At 44.9% G+C, this 13,027-nt stretch overlaps 1 protein-coding gene across 1 annotated transcript in view; it reads left to right on the top strand.

Annotated features, from left to right (window-relative positions):
* Positions 1-7,408, top strand: part of SNX30 (sorting nexin family member 30) — a 110,665-nt gene extending 103,257 nt beyond the window's left edge. Inside the window, exon 9 of the mRNA XM_011992462.1 lies at positions 1,220-7,408. Coding sequence (XP_011847852.1) covers positions 1,220-1,279 — 60 coding nt within the window. The 3' untranslated portion in view covers positions 1,280-7,408. The remainder of the gene's footprint in view (positions 1-1,219) is intronic.
* Positions 7,409-13,027: the final 5,619 nt, after the last annotated feature.

Below are 13,027 nucleotides of genomic sequence, written 5' to 3'. Positions count from 1 at the left end.
CTCAGAACTCCTCCCACCTCCTCAGAATTCCTCCTGCCTCCTCAGGATTCCTCCTCCCTCCTCAGAACTCCTCCTGCCTGCTCCTCAGAACTCCTTTCACTTTCTCACAATTCCTCCCACCTCTTCAGAACTCCTGCGCCTCACAACCTCTCCTATCCCCTCAGAACTCCTCCCCACCTCTTCAGAACCTCTCCCCACCTCCCCCAGACCCCTCCTGCCTTCTCAGAACCCCTCTCCACTTCCCCAGAACTCCTCCCACCTCCTCAGAACTCCTTCCTAAATGACTCAGTACAAAGTCCTCCTTCAACCCTGGGCTGCTACTAAAAAGCCTTATGTGATTCACCTGCCCTCTTTATGCAAGAGACTTTCCAAAGGGAGAATCATTTCTGCTCTCAGAGGACAATGCCAGGGTGTTCTGAGTTCTTGGCCTTTCACAAGGATCTGGGATGAAAAGAGGTTGGTGTAGTGGAGACAGCATCAGCGGGGGAATCATGAGCTCTGCCATGGACAAGCTGTGTGTCTGGGCCAGTTATTTAACCTGAGTCTTATCTTCCCCGTCCATGAAATCAGTGTGTATGTGTCAAGTAATAATTCTCCTTCATAGAGGAGCTGTGAGGACTGGTGATAACTAACGTAAAGTATGTCACCATGTTTGGACATAATAAAACTCAGTAAACACTGGCTTCCCTCTTCCATGTTCCCTTTTGGGAGATTCAGGTGTGGCCCAAACAAGCAAACTTGAGGTTGGTGAGAAAGAGTGGGCTTTCACCCGCTCCGATTCCGGTGGCTGGCCTGCTCCAACTCTGATTTCCATCCTGCACAAGCGCCACCCACGCCTGGGGCGGTGTCTCCATCCCTGCTGAGGTCCTAGGGCCTCTTCAGGGGTTTCCTGCTTGGGCTCTTTTCTGCTTTTTTGAGAGGAAAAGAATTTCCTCCAGCGAATCCATTTCCATTCACTGGATATGAGCTTTACAGACCAACATGAATGCATTTAAGCCTTGCAGAGATATTGCTGTCTTTCATAAAGATGGGGTGACACATTCCAAACAAACACTTGTTACCTCCCTGTTTGTAATAGTTATGGAGGATACATGCAGGCATCGTTAGACAAAGGTGACCCAGTGGGATCCACAGTGAAAGGGTAGATCCGAGCAGAATTGAGAAGCTGACCCAAAATCAGAAACAAAGCTGATACTGTGTGTGTTTGTTGTCGTTCCAGTGCCTCATGGCGTGGGAGTCGATTATTCCACTACTGCAGGAGAAACAAGAGGCCAAGTAAGTTCCTTCTTGGGACGGAGACTCTTCTACCTACACAGGGCCTGGCACCCCATACCGGAACGTTCCTGCAGTGCCAGAGATACAGCGCTGGGAAAACAACCACAGAAACATCTCTCCTTTGTGTATTTTTCCCTCCCCCACCTTTCACCCCACAGTGGTTTTCAATTAGTATTTATTCCATGGTGGAGTCTGTGAGGCTGGAATCGTCTCTCAGCAAGAGCAGCATACCTCTGTGTTATGAAGGCACCTGTTCAGTGAAGCACTACGAAAATTTGAAACCAAGGGACGAGACAACCTGCAGCTGACGCTCTGGCATTTCATGACAATTTCCTCTTTAGGGACAGCTGAGTTGCCTGTTGTGGGAGATAACCCGGGGCCTGCTTTTCAAGGATGAGGAGGAGGCAGGAACAGAAGGCAGCTGTTGCTTTCTGCGGAAACCTGGCGCCTCTGGAATTGGCCTCTGTGAGCATTGACGCGTCTTGGCCTAGGAGACGTTGGTGCCTCCCTGGCAAGTTCTTAACGTACAGTGACCTGTAGCTGTGAGTGTGGCCTGCTGCCTGCTTGTGATGAGTCTTACTGTTTCTGTTTCACATAGGGACATTTAAATCAATGTCAATGTGCGTCCGTGCTTGAGTGAGCAAGCCAGCGTCCTTGTCCTCCTGCGATGCCTTTGGGAAGCTCAGGGTAATGCTCCCCAAGCTTGTTTCTGACACTAGAATGCAATCGATTGGAAACTTTTTCTGTAAAATGCAAAAAAAAAATGCTTTTTCTTTTTCTCTTTTTTCTGTGAAAGTCTTCAGTGTTTTGCTTGTGCACTGTCATCAGAGCAGGGATTAGACCTGTTAGGAAATATCTATTGTCTTGAAGTCAGAGTAGCTCCCCCATTGTTGAGATCAGTGGGCATATACCAAGCTCCACACCCAGTGTCAGCTTTGTGCAATTTGCCTTTACCTCACCAAAAATACCTACTTTAATATTTCCTCCTGTGTCCACTGAATGTCTGGGCAAGCTTTTGGTGAGGGGGCTGGTATGTCGCGTTGTTATGATACAGTCAAAATTTATCAACGCAGTGTGAATGTTCTACATAAAGTGCTTTAACCCTTAACATTTCCTGGTCAGGAAGGAAACTCAGTACCTGGAGGTCTTGAAAATGACAAATACAACCGCGAGCCCTTTGTTTCCAGCTAAGCTGAAGTCTCCTCAGTGTGCAGCCAGATTCCTGGGGACTGCTGACCGTGGTTCCAGGCTACATTTCAGACGATGACCAGGTTTACTTTTCAGATCACAAAGCAGTCACCAAGGATCTATCTTCCAACCCTTTTTTTTTTTTTTCCTGCTGAAATGAAGCTACATGTCATGTTTGTGTTCTTTCATCCATGGCTCATCCCTGTAAAACTACGAATCTGAGCCTCAAATAAGCGGTAGTTTTTTTGGTTTGTTTGTTTTGTTTTTAATGAAACAGCTGTGTTAAGATGCTGCTTCAGATGCAAGTTTACCTGGAAATACTAGTCAGCGGGCAGCATGTCAAGGTCACTTAAGCCCACTTTTAACTGCGGGTCATCCTCCCATCGGCCAAGGCTGTGGGGCTGTTGATGCCACAGCTGGACAGCATAGGACAGCTTGGTTCTGTTTCATTGTGTTTGACAATGTTGCAGTTTAGATGATAATGTTTAAATCAGTTGGTACTTGTCTGTACTGTTAAACCCTATTTGTGCCATTCTCAAGTCCTTTGATGTGAATTTTCAGTTTGGTATAGTTAGAAATGACTCATTGATGTGGAAGGGTAAGAACAACCCATGTACCCCCGAGTGATTCTGTGCTTCATTCTACCTCTAAGCCATCGTGTTGGCGTGGGTATGGACGCCTGGGTCTGACCTGACACTGTGCTGGGAGAATCAGGGTGTATGTCTAATGGCAAGTTGACAGCCCTCTGTTGATATTTGGCAGAAGATGCCAGACCAGCCCAGCAGCAAATGCTCATCTTTGGGAACATAGGAAGCTCTGCCTTGGGGAAGGTATGCTTTACAAATGTGCAGTGTAATGAATGCTTGGAAAAAACTGGAGTTACAGGAAAATGAAATCTGACTGTCTGCTAGTTGCCAAAGCCCGGAAACATTCCTGTGTAATGGTTAGTTGGGAAAGAAGGCAGCACTTGAAAAAATTCATCAGGTTCCTCACTGGGAGATGTGGGAAGGGGCGTGGGATGCACGCGGTCACTCCCTCTCCTAGTGAGAGGCAGATGGCTGGCTCTGAAGGGAGGCAGGGACCGTGGAATTTGGTCTTGCTCTGTTTGGTCCCCATGTGATGCCCTGCGCTGTGAGACATCAGAAAGATCTGGAACAAGGCAAACTTTCTGTCCTCCTGGCATGTTATTGATAGCAAATCCAGGAAGTCCAGTGTACATTACAGATTTTCTGGGAGAAATAGTCCTTCTGAAGAAAGGATTCCTTCCCAGCCTCCAGGCTGGTGCCTCATGAGGTGAGGAGCTGGCCCAGAAGGAAGGGTATGTTAGGTGGTGAAGCAGGCTCCCCCAGGCCTCTGAGGGCCAGCAGCCCCAACCATTTGCCTCTTCGTTTTGATCAAGCACACAGGAGACATTCCCTAGAAGTGTCACACGGAGGCTTCTGTGCCAAAGACTGCCTTGTAGAGGTTTCATCACCCCACCCTTCTTGGCTCCACAAAATTGTGGTCCTGAGATCACTACTCCTCTCTTAAATATTTATTATTAGTATTTTTTACTTTACCTCAAGCAGACAGACATAGGTTTTGAGGTTTGAATACATGGCAGTGGAATGCAAGGCCCTCTCTAGCAGCTGCCCCATGCCTGGGAAGTGATAGATTTCATTCGCCTGGGTTAAAAATCCAGAGGAAGACAGAAGAGAGGAGTCCTAGGAACTGGTTAGATTTTAGAGATGCAAGTGATGTTTAAGAGAGCCTTGTGATTTGTAGCAAGCATGGGCACTGCTTTTTCTTACTAATGTGGTAGATCTACACGGACATTCTAGGCTGTTCTGCTCAGAGCAGGGAACCACTACTCCTCAATGGGGAGGGAACATACCACCCAACCAGGCTTAGAGTTGGGTTTTATCCTTGAATAGAAGTTTTATAATGATTCCTTTTCAACTTTAAGTGTGATTATGGAGATGACTGGCTCCGTATTTCAACTCACCAGACACCTTTCGTTGGCTGAAATAAACCGGCATGACCTGGAGATCATGGTGACTGTAAGCTGAGTCTGTTTTCATGCCAGATTTCAGCCCCACCCGGAGTGTGTTCTAGACGTTGTTGATTTGAATGGTTTTCTCAGTTACCACTCCACATGGGGAAGTTGAATGAAGGCACACCGGCTGCTCACTTTGTGTGAGGCTGCCTTTTGTGATCAAATGACAGGAAGTTCTGCTTTAAAGGAGGGCACGATGACCATGTGGCAGTCTGCAAGTGGAATTTCTCTCTTGGGATGGCAGCCCAAGGAACATCCAGAGTTTGTGTGACTTGGTCCTGCCATTGTTAGCTTTGAAATCACAGGCATTGGGCTCTGTTTTGACACTATTTGTTGGACTGTGGGACAGTCATTCTTTACAGTCTATCTTGAGCTGGTGAGAGAGGAGGAAGAGGGAAGTCAAGAGCAACCTCCAAGGCCTGTGTTGGCCTCTTCTGCTTGGGTCTTGGGGTGGGTTAGAACTGGGTTCCAGTCTGGCCAGATGGGTTGCTGGTTGCACTGAGGGGTGATTCCTCTCAGAAGATGGGCTGCCTGTGGTCAGGACAGGACACACCAATCTGGACTCCACCTTCCCAGACACCTACTTTAAGGACCTGTGGAAACTGGGTGATCCAATTATAGGGCTGGGGCAACCCTGCTTTGTCCACCTTCATTTACAAACTTAGGTTGGGAGTTTGGATTTCCTGTCTCACTTCCAAAAGCCTTCAAGATGGCAGCAGATGGACACACCCTCTCATTTCTTATGTCTTCTCTGTCAGATGGCAGGAGGCATTGATCAGTAAATGTGAGGAGAATGTTCTCTCCTGGGCCAGCCTCACAGCTTGCATTGGGTGTGTTGGAATTGTTCTCTTCTGCCTTGTGATTTTTTCAACTCAGTGAATAAACCAGGAATCCAGTTTTTCACCAACCCACCCTGTAGACTGTCAGCTTTTTGTTTGAGGGATGCCTGGTCTCCTCACAGTTACACGTATCAGAGTGTGTGTAAGTTGTCTGTGTGGGCAAGGTTGGGGTGGGGGCTCTGTTGCAGGGGGTTAGTCTGTTCTTTCTTCATCTTAAATTTGAGATGCATCCCAAGTATGACTGTCCAACCCTTTCTATGTGGCAGAAAAATATGTTTTCCAGGTAGTTTTGACTACTATAGATAGTCTGTAAATAAGTGCTTTGAAGAAAATAACAAACCAATAAGATATTTGTCTCCTATATAAACATTCTGTGTGTTTAGCACTTGAAAACCAACAAATCCAGAACTTAAAAAAATGCCACAGACTGTTAAAAGCCCAACTCTACTTTTTTGAGAATTTGTCCTTACCTACTAATATGCCTTATTCTTCTTCAACTAGTGTTTTAAAAGTCCTGGGTAGAAAGAGTTTTAGAAATGTCATCAGTTGTTCAGCTTCAATAATATAGAGATCTAACATAGTCAGTCCTCAGGCCCCCTAAAGAAACAAGCAAGAAAGTGAGGGCCGTCACTAGGGTTGGCTTTGGGGAGGGGAAAACTAAGTACTGCTTTTGCCAAATAGTATTTTTGATAATGTAAGGAAACACAGGGACCACAAAACCTTTTTTTTTTTTTTTTTTTTAAAGTGTGAAAGATTAGTGCCTTTTGGCATACTATTGATTTTAGAGGATATAGTATCGGCAGCGACAAATCATGTAGAAACAAAGAATTGTATAGATGACAGCAGTATTAAATGTTACTCCTGATTCTGCAGAACAGCTTTTGAAGATACTGGGGGGGGGGGGGTATCTTCAAGCCTCAGAGCAGCTTGTTTCAGATAGAAATTCTCCATGGGTTGAAATGCCAAAAACAGAAAACATGATATCGACTCACATAATTTAGTCCATTTTAGCAGAGCCTTTAGTGTTAGTACCAGTGGTGAGGAGAATTGCATATTCTCTGTCAGCAGCAGCACCCCCGCATCAGGTGGTTCTGGGCTCTCTGTAGGCTGGTCCTAGTAGGTGACACCCAGCAACACCCCTGTTGGACAGGATTGTTCACAGTCTTAGACCAACACTTCAGTCAGAAATGATACTGGGAGTAGGAAAGGAAAATCACTTTTTTTCCTCCATGTGGAAATGAGGAGAGAGGAGAGTGGCTTGCAAACCGAAATGTGAGTCAGCGTGATGAAGCAGTAGCTCTGTCATCTGGGCCTTCATCCAGTAACAAACCAGCATCTCTTAATGGCGCTTTTGGCCCCTGAAGTTTGGGTCCTGTCTGGTGGATTCCCTGTCCATTATATTTTCTGTATGCCTGTTCCCTTCATCGCTGTGAGTTAGGAGTGCATTCAGAGATGACGTTCATCTGATATATTCCTGTGAAATAAACTGCCAGCAAACTTTCTAACTTGTATTTTAACTGTTAAAGAAGAGATTAAAAACTTTGGCTTTGGACATGTCCACATTATGGACTGTTATTTCTTATTTTTAAGAGTCATTCTTTACGTTTAAAATTTTACAATAAAAACCTTCTGAGGTTTTGATGAAGTCTGCCGTGTAAATGTTACCTTCTCTCCATGCTGCCATTATGCCAAAACAAAAGCTGTGAAAAAAAAAAAAGTGCTTGAGAGTGTGTGTTGATGAGCAAGTGATTTATTTACAGATGGAAGTCTTTGTTTCATGAAGCTACCAAACTTTAAAGAGAATGTCACCCTTTTTTTTGTTATGGAAACCAGAGATTGTAAAATGGAAAGAGTCTTTTTTTGTTGACTTTTTGATGCTGGCACGAGGTTTTTGTCCACTCTTTTCATATATCTGTGTATAAAAAATTGTTGTTTACTATGGAATTAGTATTACATTTTGAGGTAAACAAAAGAATTTGTATTGCTTGATAAATATTAGCTTGTAAATTTAAAGTTTCTTTACTTCAATTAACTTAAAGGACCAATAAACCCATAAAAGATGCTTTCTTTATCTTGAGTCATGTGGTCATTTGTACCTTTCTGTAAGGCAGAAGAACATGTGTGCCTGTTTTTTTCTTATTTTCTCTTTACACATTATCAGTTTGCCTGTAAGAATCAAGACATACAGAGCGACAGGAGAAAACATATGTAATTGAACTATTTGTGTTCTTCTTCACTTCTTTATAGGCCCAATTTACCCTCTTCTACATCTTCCACATCAGCACCAATCTGGGGAGATGAAGAAACTTCCTAATGTAGTAGCCATCATGATTGGCAGGCAGGCTGACAGCCAGCCGAGGTATTTACTACATGAAAGATTTCTGCATTATCCCGTAGCAAAGCACAGCATTATATTCTGGGTCAGGGTCAGTTAAGTTGACCTGATGATGGTAATGCATTGAACTTGAGTGTACTTAAAATGGTGCTCAACTTGACTTACTGATAGCAGACATCATTAATCTAAGACTGCAGTAATACAAAATAAGGCAGCAAGGTGAATAAGACGTGGATGGTGGATCAAATCTCAGCTTTTCTACTTACTAGCTATGTGGCTTTAGGCAAGTCACACTTGGCTGAACCTTTAGTACTATGATCTTTGAGATGAAAACAAGACTTCCATGTGGGGTTGTCGATAGGACTGGCAATATGGTGTACAAAGCACTTAAATGTCAGGCAGGTTCTCACTGTGATAGCCCCTTTCTAAAGACTTCCTAATTTAAATATTAAGGCTACTAGGATATTATCCTTAAATATTAAGGATATGGCCAATTTAAATATTAAGGATAATCTTTCCTGTATGTTTTGCCAGTTTGTTTGTTTAATAGGATATTCCTTTTTCTTTTTTCTTTTGCTTTGTCACGCAGGCTGGAGTGCAGTGGCATGATCTCAGCTCACTGCTACCTCTGCTTCCCGAGCTCAAGCAGTGACCCCACCTCAGTCTCCTAAGTAGCTGGGACTACAGGTGCGTGCCACCATGCCCGGCTAATTTTTGTATTTTTCGCAGAGATGGGGTTTTGCCATGTTGCCCAGGCTGGTCTTGAACTCCTGAGCTCAAGTGATTCACTTGCCTTGGCGTCCCAAAGTGCTGGGGTTACAGTCATGAGCCACTGTGCCTGGCCCTGTTTTCTTTTTAAGAAGATGATGGAAATAGAATACTGTAGGACTGTGTCAGACTGAAGGCCTGGAGAATGGAGAGGAATAGATGCCAAAAGCCATGGCAAGAAGTGATAAAGGGAGGTGAAAATAGCTGATTTAAGAGACTCTTAGAGGGGAGGGGAATGGACTGGAGATGACTGGGAGATTGCCAGCCTGGGATTTGGAGGTGACGCCATTAGCTAAAATCAGAAGAGAAAGACAAAAGATGGAGACTGGGCGTGGTGGCTCATTCCTGTAATCCCAGCACTTTCGGAGTCCACAGCAGGAGATCACTTGAGCCTAAGAGTTCAAGACCAGCCTGAGCAACATAGACCCTGTCTCTACAAAAATTAAAGATCAAAAAAGATGGAATGAGCTTAGGTGGTGGGGTGTGAGAAGGAAAACTTGGTTTGGCTTTAGATTTGAGGAAATCCAGGTAGAGATGTTGACTTAGCTGTTGGAAGTGAAGTTCTTGAGTCCATGGGAGTGGACTAGATTGCATGGGAAGAGAACCAAGGACAGGACCTTGGGGGTCTCAAGAATTAAGGATACAGGCGGGGCACAATGGCTCATGCCTATAATCCCAGCACTTTGGGAGGTCGAGGCAGGTGGATCACTTGAAGCCAGGAGTTTGAGACCAGCCTGGCCAATATGGCGAAACCCTGTCTCTACCAAAAATACAAAAATTAGCCAGACATGGTGGTGCATGCTTGTAATCCCAGCTATTCAGGTGGCTGAGGCAGGAGAATCACAACGCGGGAGGCGGAGGTTGCAGTGAGCTGAGATCGTGCCACTGCATTCCAGCCTGGGCAACAGAGTAAGACTGTTTTAAAAAAAAAAAAAAATTAAGGATGCAGAGAGAGGAGGAGGACTCAGAGAAAATTCTTGAGAAAAAAATCGGGCCCCATAGGTGAGAATGGTGATTCTTCAATGAGGACTTGTGAGACACCAATTGTTGAGCTCCAGTCCTAGAATTTGACTTGGGTGAGACCCCAGAATTTTCATTTCTAACCAGTTCCCAGGTGATGCTGTTGCTGCTGGTCCAAGAACCACTGGGTGAGAACATCTGTTAGAAGAAATGGTGACCCTGGGAAAGCTGACAAGGTTTGAAACTCCTACCCTGGTGACAGGTGGGGTTGAAAAGGAGCCAATACTTAGGTTTTGAGAGCTCAGCTCAGGTTAAAAAACACAAGTTTATAGCAGGGTCAATGTGGACAACGAAGGACATTTCTCTAAGCAGTAAGAGGCTTCTCAGGAGTAGGAAGGATTGGATTCATTTAGGCTGAGGAGCTGGTCAGAGGCTGGAGTAGAAGGTAAGGAGTTGGGGAATGAGCATATTGATGAGTAAGGTTGGAGAGGTTGAACATGATCTTGACTTCATCTTTCCCATCCTATCTGCTCTGCTCATATTGCCAGACTCTGGGAGAGGGGGTGCTACCTTTTTCCTAGTGGCCTGAGCCCCAAATCTGAGTCATTCTGGCCTCCTTCTACCTCACCCTGTGGCATCCATCCATTAACCAACTCCTGTAGCCTCTAGCTTCCAAATATTTTTCCATGTCTATCTACTTTTCTCCATGTTTATAGCTTCTTACCCTACATCTGCTATCATTTTTAATTTTATTTATTTTTTATTTATTTATTTATTTATTTATTTATTTATGTTTTTTTTAGAGACAGTCTTGCTGTCTCACCCAGGGAGGGGTATATATAGTGTCCTAATCTTAGCTCACTGCAGCCTTGAACTCTTGGGCTCAAACAATCCTGTCGTTTTAGCCTCCTGAGTAGGTGGGATTATAGGTGCACACCACCACACTCAGGTCATTTAAAATTTTTTTGTAGAGATGGGGTCTCACTATGTTGCTCAAGCTGGTGCTAAATTCCTGGCCTCAAGTGATCTTCCCAGCTTGGTCTCCCAGAGTGCTGGGATTATAGGCCTGAGCCACTAAGGCTGGGCAGTCAGTCTGCCATTATCCTTCACCTGGTTTACTGCAAGGGCCTCGTAGCTCTTCTCCTTTCTTTAAGCTTGCTCACTCCTTCCACCAATTCATTGTCCTCAATGTTGCCAGGGAGCTGTTCCTAAGATGCAAATTTAAGCACTCCGTGTTCCTGCTTAACACCTTCCAACAGCTATCCCCATTTACTCTGAAGAGAAACATCTTTTTCTTTTGAAAGGATATTTTATGTTATTCCTCCTTATCACCCCAGTCTCATCTTACTGTCCTCCGTAATACTTGTCCCTCCATCTTTGCTCCCTTCACACTGAATTCCTAAACCTTTGATATATTTTCACCTTCAGGCCTTCCAGCATGGTGTTCCTTCCGCCTGGAATGTCCCCCAACATCTGGCCTTAGTAACTCCTACTTACCCTTCCAGCCTTATCGTAGAAGTCACTTCTGGGATGCCCTCCCTGCTCTCCTGAATCTGGATTCTATGCTCCCTTATATTAGTGAGGTTGGAGAGGTTGAACGTGATCTTGAATTTCTTGAACTCATCTTTCCCATCCCATCTGCTCTGCTCATGTTCAGTGCAAGGGCACTAGCTCCTTCCCAGTGGAAGGAGACATCCCTGTCTGATGTTCTGTCTGCTTCGCCTGTTAGACAGCACTCTGCTAGAGCAGACACAGTCACATGCTATTCTTTCTGTATCTCAGCACCTAGCATGGGGCCTGGACCTTATTAGATGTGTCACAGAGTTTTGTTCATTCCCTGCAAGAGGATTAGAGGTACAAACTCTGTGAGCCCAAATACCCTGAGATTTGAATGTATTCTCTAGCCTTGTGTCTTACCCTGTATAAGAACGTCAAGTCTGTAGTCATAGACAGAATCTGACCTGGGAAAGAATGATTCACACACTCATACAATGAATGTTGATTTTATTAGGTGAGTCTGCTTTTATAAATCCAAGTAAATGAGGTTATAAAAATGAGTACCTCAAATAAAACAGCTCTTAATGTATCTCCTCGTTCTTCACACCACCCACTTTGGGAAGCACTGTTGACTGGAAGTACTCAATTGAATATCCCATTGAAGAAAGCCTTGTGACATTTGCTTCTTAAAAGCAACAGTAATAACAAAACTACCCAGAAGACAAGGGTCTGAGCTCCATCCCCCTCCTGAGTGTTTGTAGCCAAGGAAGACTCAGGAAAGAAAGCTGGCTTTTTTCAAGGTTTTATTTTAATTTAAAAGACATTGTTCATGCAAAACTGTTGATAGTTCTTACAAAACATTCCTTCCACATTCCTCTCAGGCTGTGATAATGCACGCTTTGAGTTCTCCCATGGGACTTTCAGCACAGCATCCTAGTGACTAGTTAGCTATACCTTGGAGCCCTCAAGACAATCCCTTGAAGAAAAGGGGCAGGCTCGCTGTAGCTGGAGTCTGAAACCCCTCACAGGGCCTGGGACTGCTGTATGCAGCCTGCCTATAACCCTTAAGTTCATGTTCTGCTGTCACAGAACCCAATCTCTGCCTAACAGGAGTATCTTAAAGCTAAGAACGTTTTTCCATCACCAGGAAAATGCTTTTCCCCATCCACCAGGGATCCCTGAGCCAAAGCAGGTCATACTGAGGCCAACTCTGCCTGGAACGTGGGTTTCTTAAGCAGTGGGTTGCTTTGGTCACCAGTTCCCCGGTCCCTTCTTTTGTCTTCTGGGGGTCTGGCCATGGCTGGTGTTTTCAGCTCCTGCAGGTAAGCATCTTCATTTCTCTGTGATGTCTCCATATGGTGACCATGGGACTTGTTTATAGGCCACGATGCTGTAAGAATTGACCATAGAGAGTTACAAGAGAACAGCTGGAATGGCATAAACGTGAAACTGCCCTCACAGGGTTAATGAGAATTACAAGCCAGGCTTTAGGCAAAATCATAGGTAGGCATTGACCAAGGTGTGCTGGTGCACTGTGACCCACTTCCCTGCAGCTGTTAGCTAAAAGGAGCATGTTTACCACTTACTTCCCCATTGTTCCTTTAGATAGAATCTCTGGGGGCCAGGCATGGTGGCTCACACCTGTAATCCCAGGCAGTTTGGGAGGTTGAGGCAGGTAGCTCACCTGAAGTCAGGAGTTTGACACCAGCCTGGCCAACCTCGTGAAACCCCGACTCTACTAAAAATACAAAAATTAGCTGGGCATGGTGGCAGGTGCCTGTAATCCCAGCTACTCAGGATGCTGAGGCAGGAGAATCACTTGAACCTGGGAGGCGGAGTTTGCAGTGAGCCAAGATCACGCCATTTGCACTCCAGCCTGGGTGACAGACTGAGACTCTGTCTCAAAAAAAAAAAAAAAAAAAAAAAAAAGAATCTCTGATACTGGACCTTTTTACTTTACTTAAGAATTGCTTAAGGTGTTTTTCAGATCCTGAATTCCAGCAGAATGGCTGGTGCTAACCAGCCTGAAGACACTCACCAAGGAACCAACCCAGCACAGGAATGCCGTTTCTTCATCTCCCTGTCCCATGATTTCACCCCTCACTTCTTGACCAATCAGCGATCCCTACA

This window comes from Mandrillus leucophaeus, unplaced genomic scaffold (assembly GCF_000951045.1).
Source record: "Mandrillus leucophaeus isolate KB7577 unplaced genomic scaffold, Mleu.le_1.0 Scaffold410, whole genome shotgun sequence".
In the NCBI taxonomy this organism is placed as follows: Eukaryota; Metazoa; Chordata; class Mammalia; order Primates; family Cercopithecidae; genus Mandrillus; species Mandrillus leucophaeus.
The sequence above is the reverse complement of the archived record's forward strand: the minus strand, read 5'-3'. Positions and strand labels throughout refer to the sequence as shown.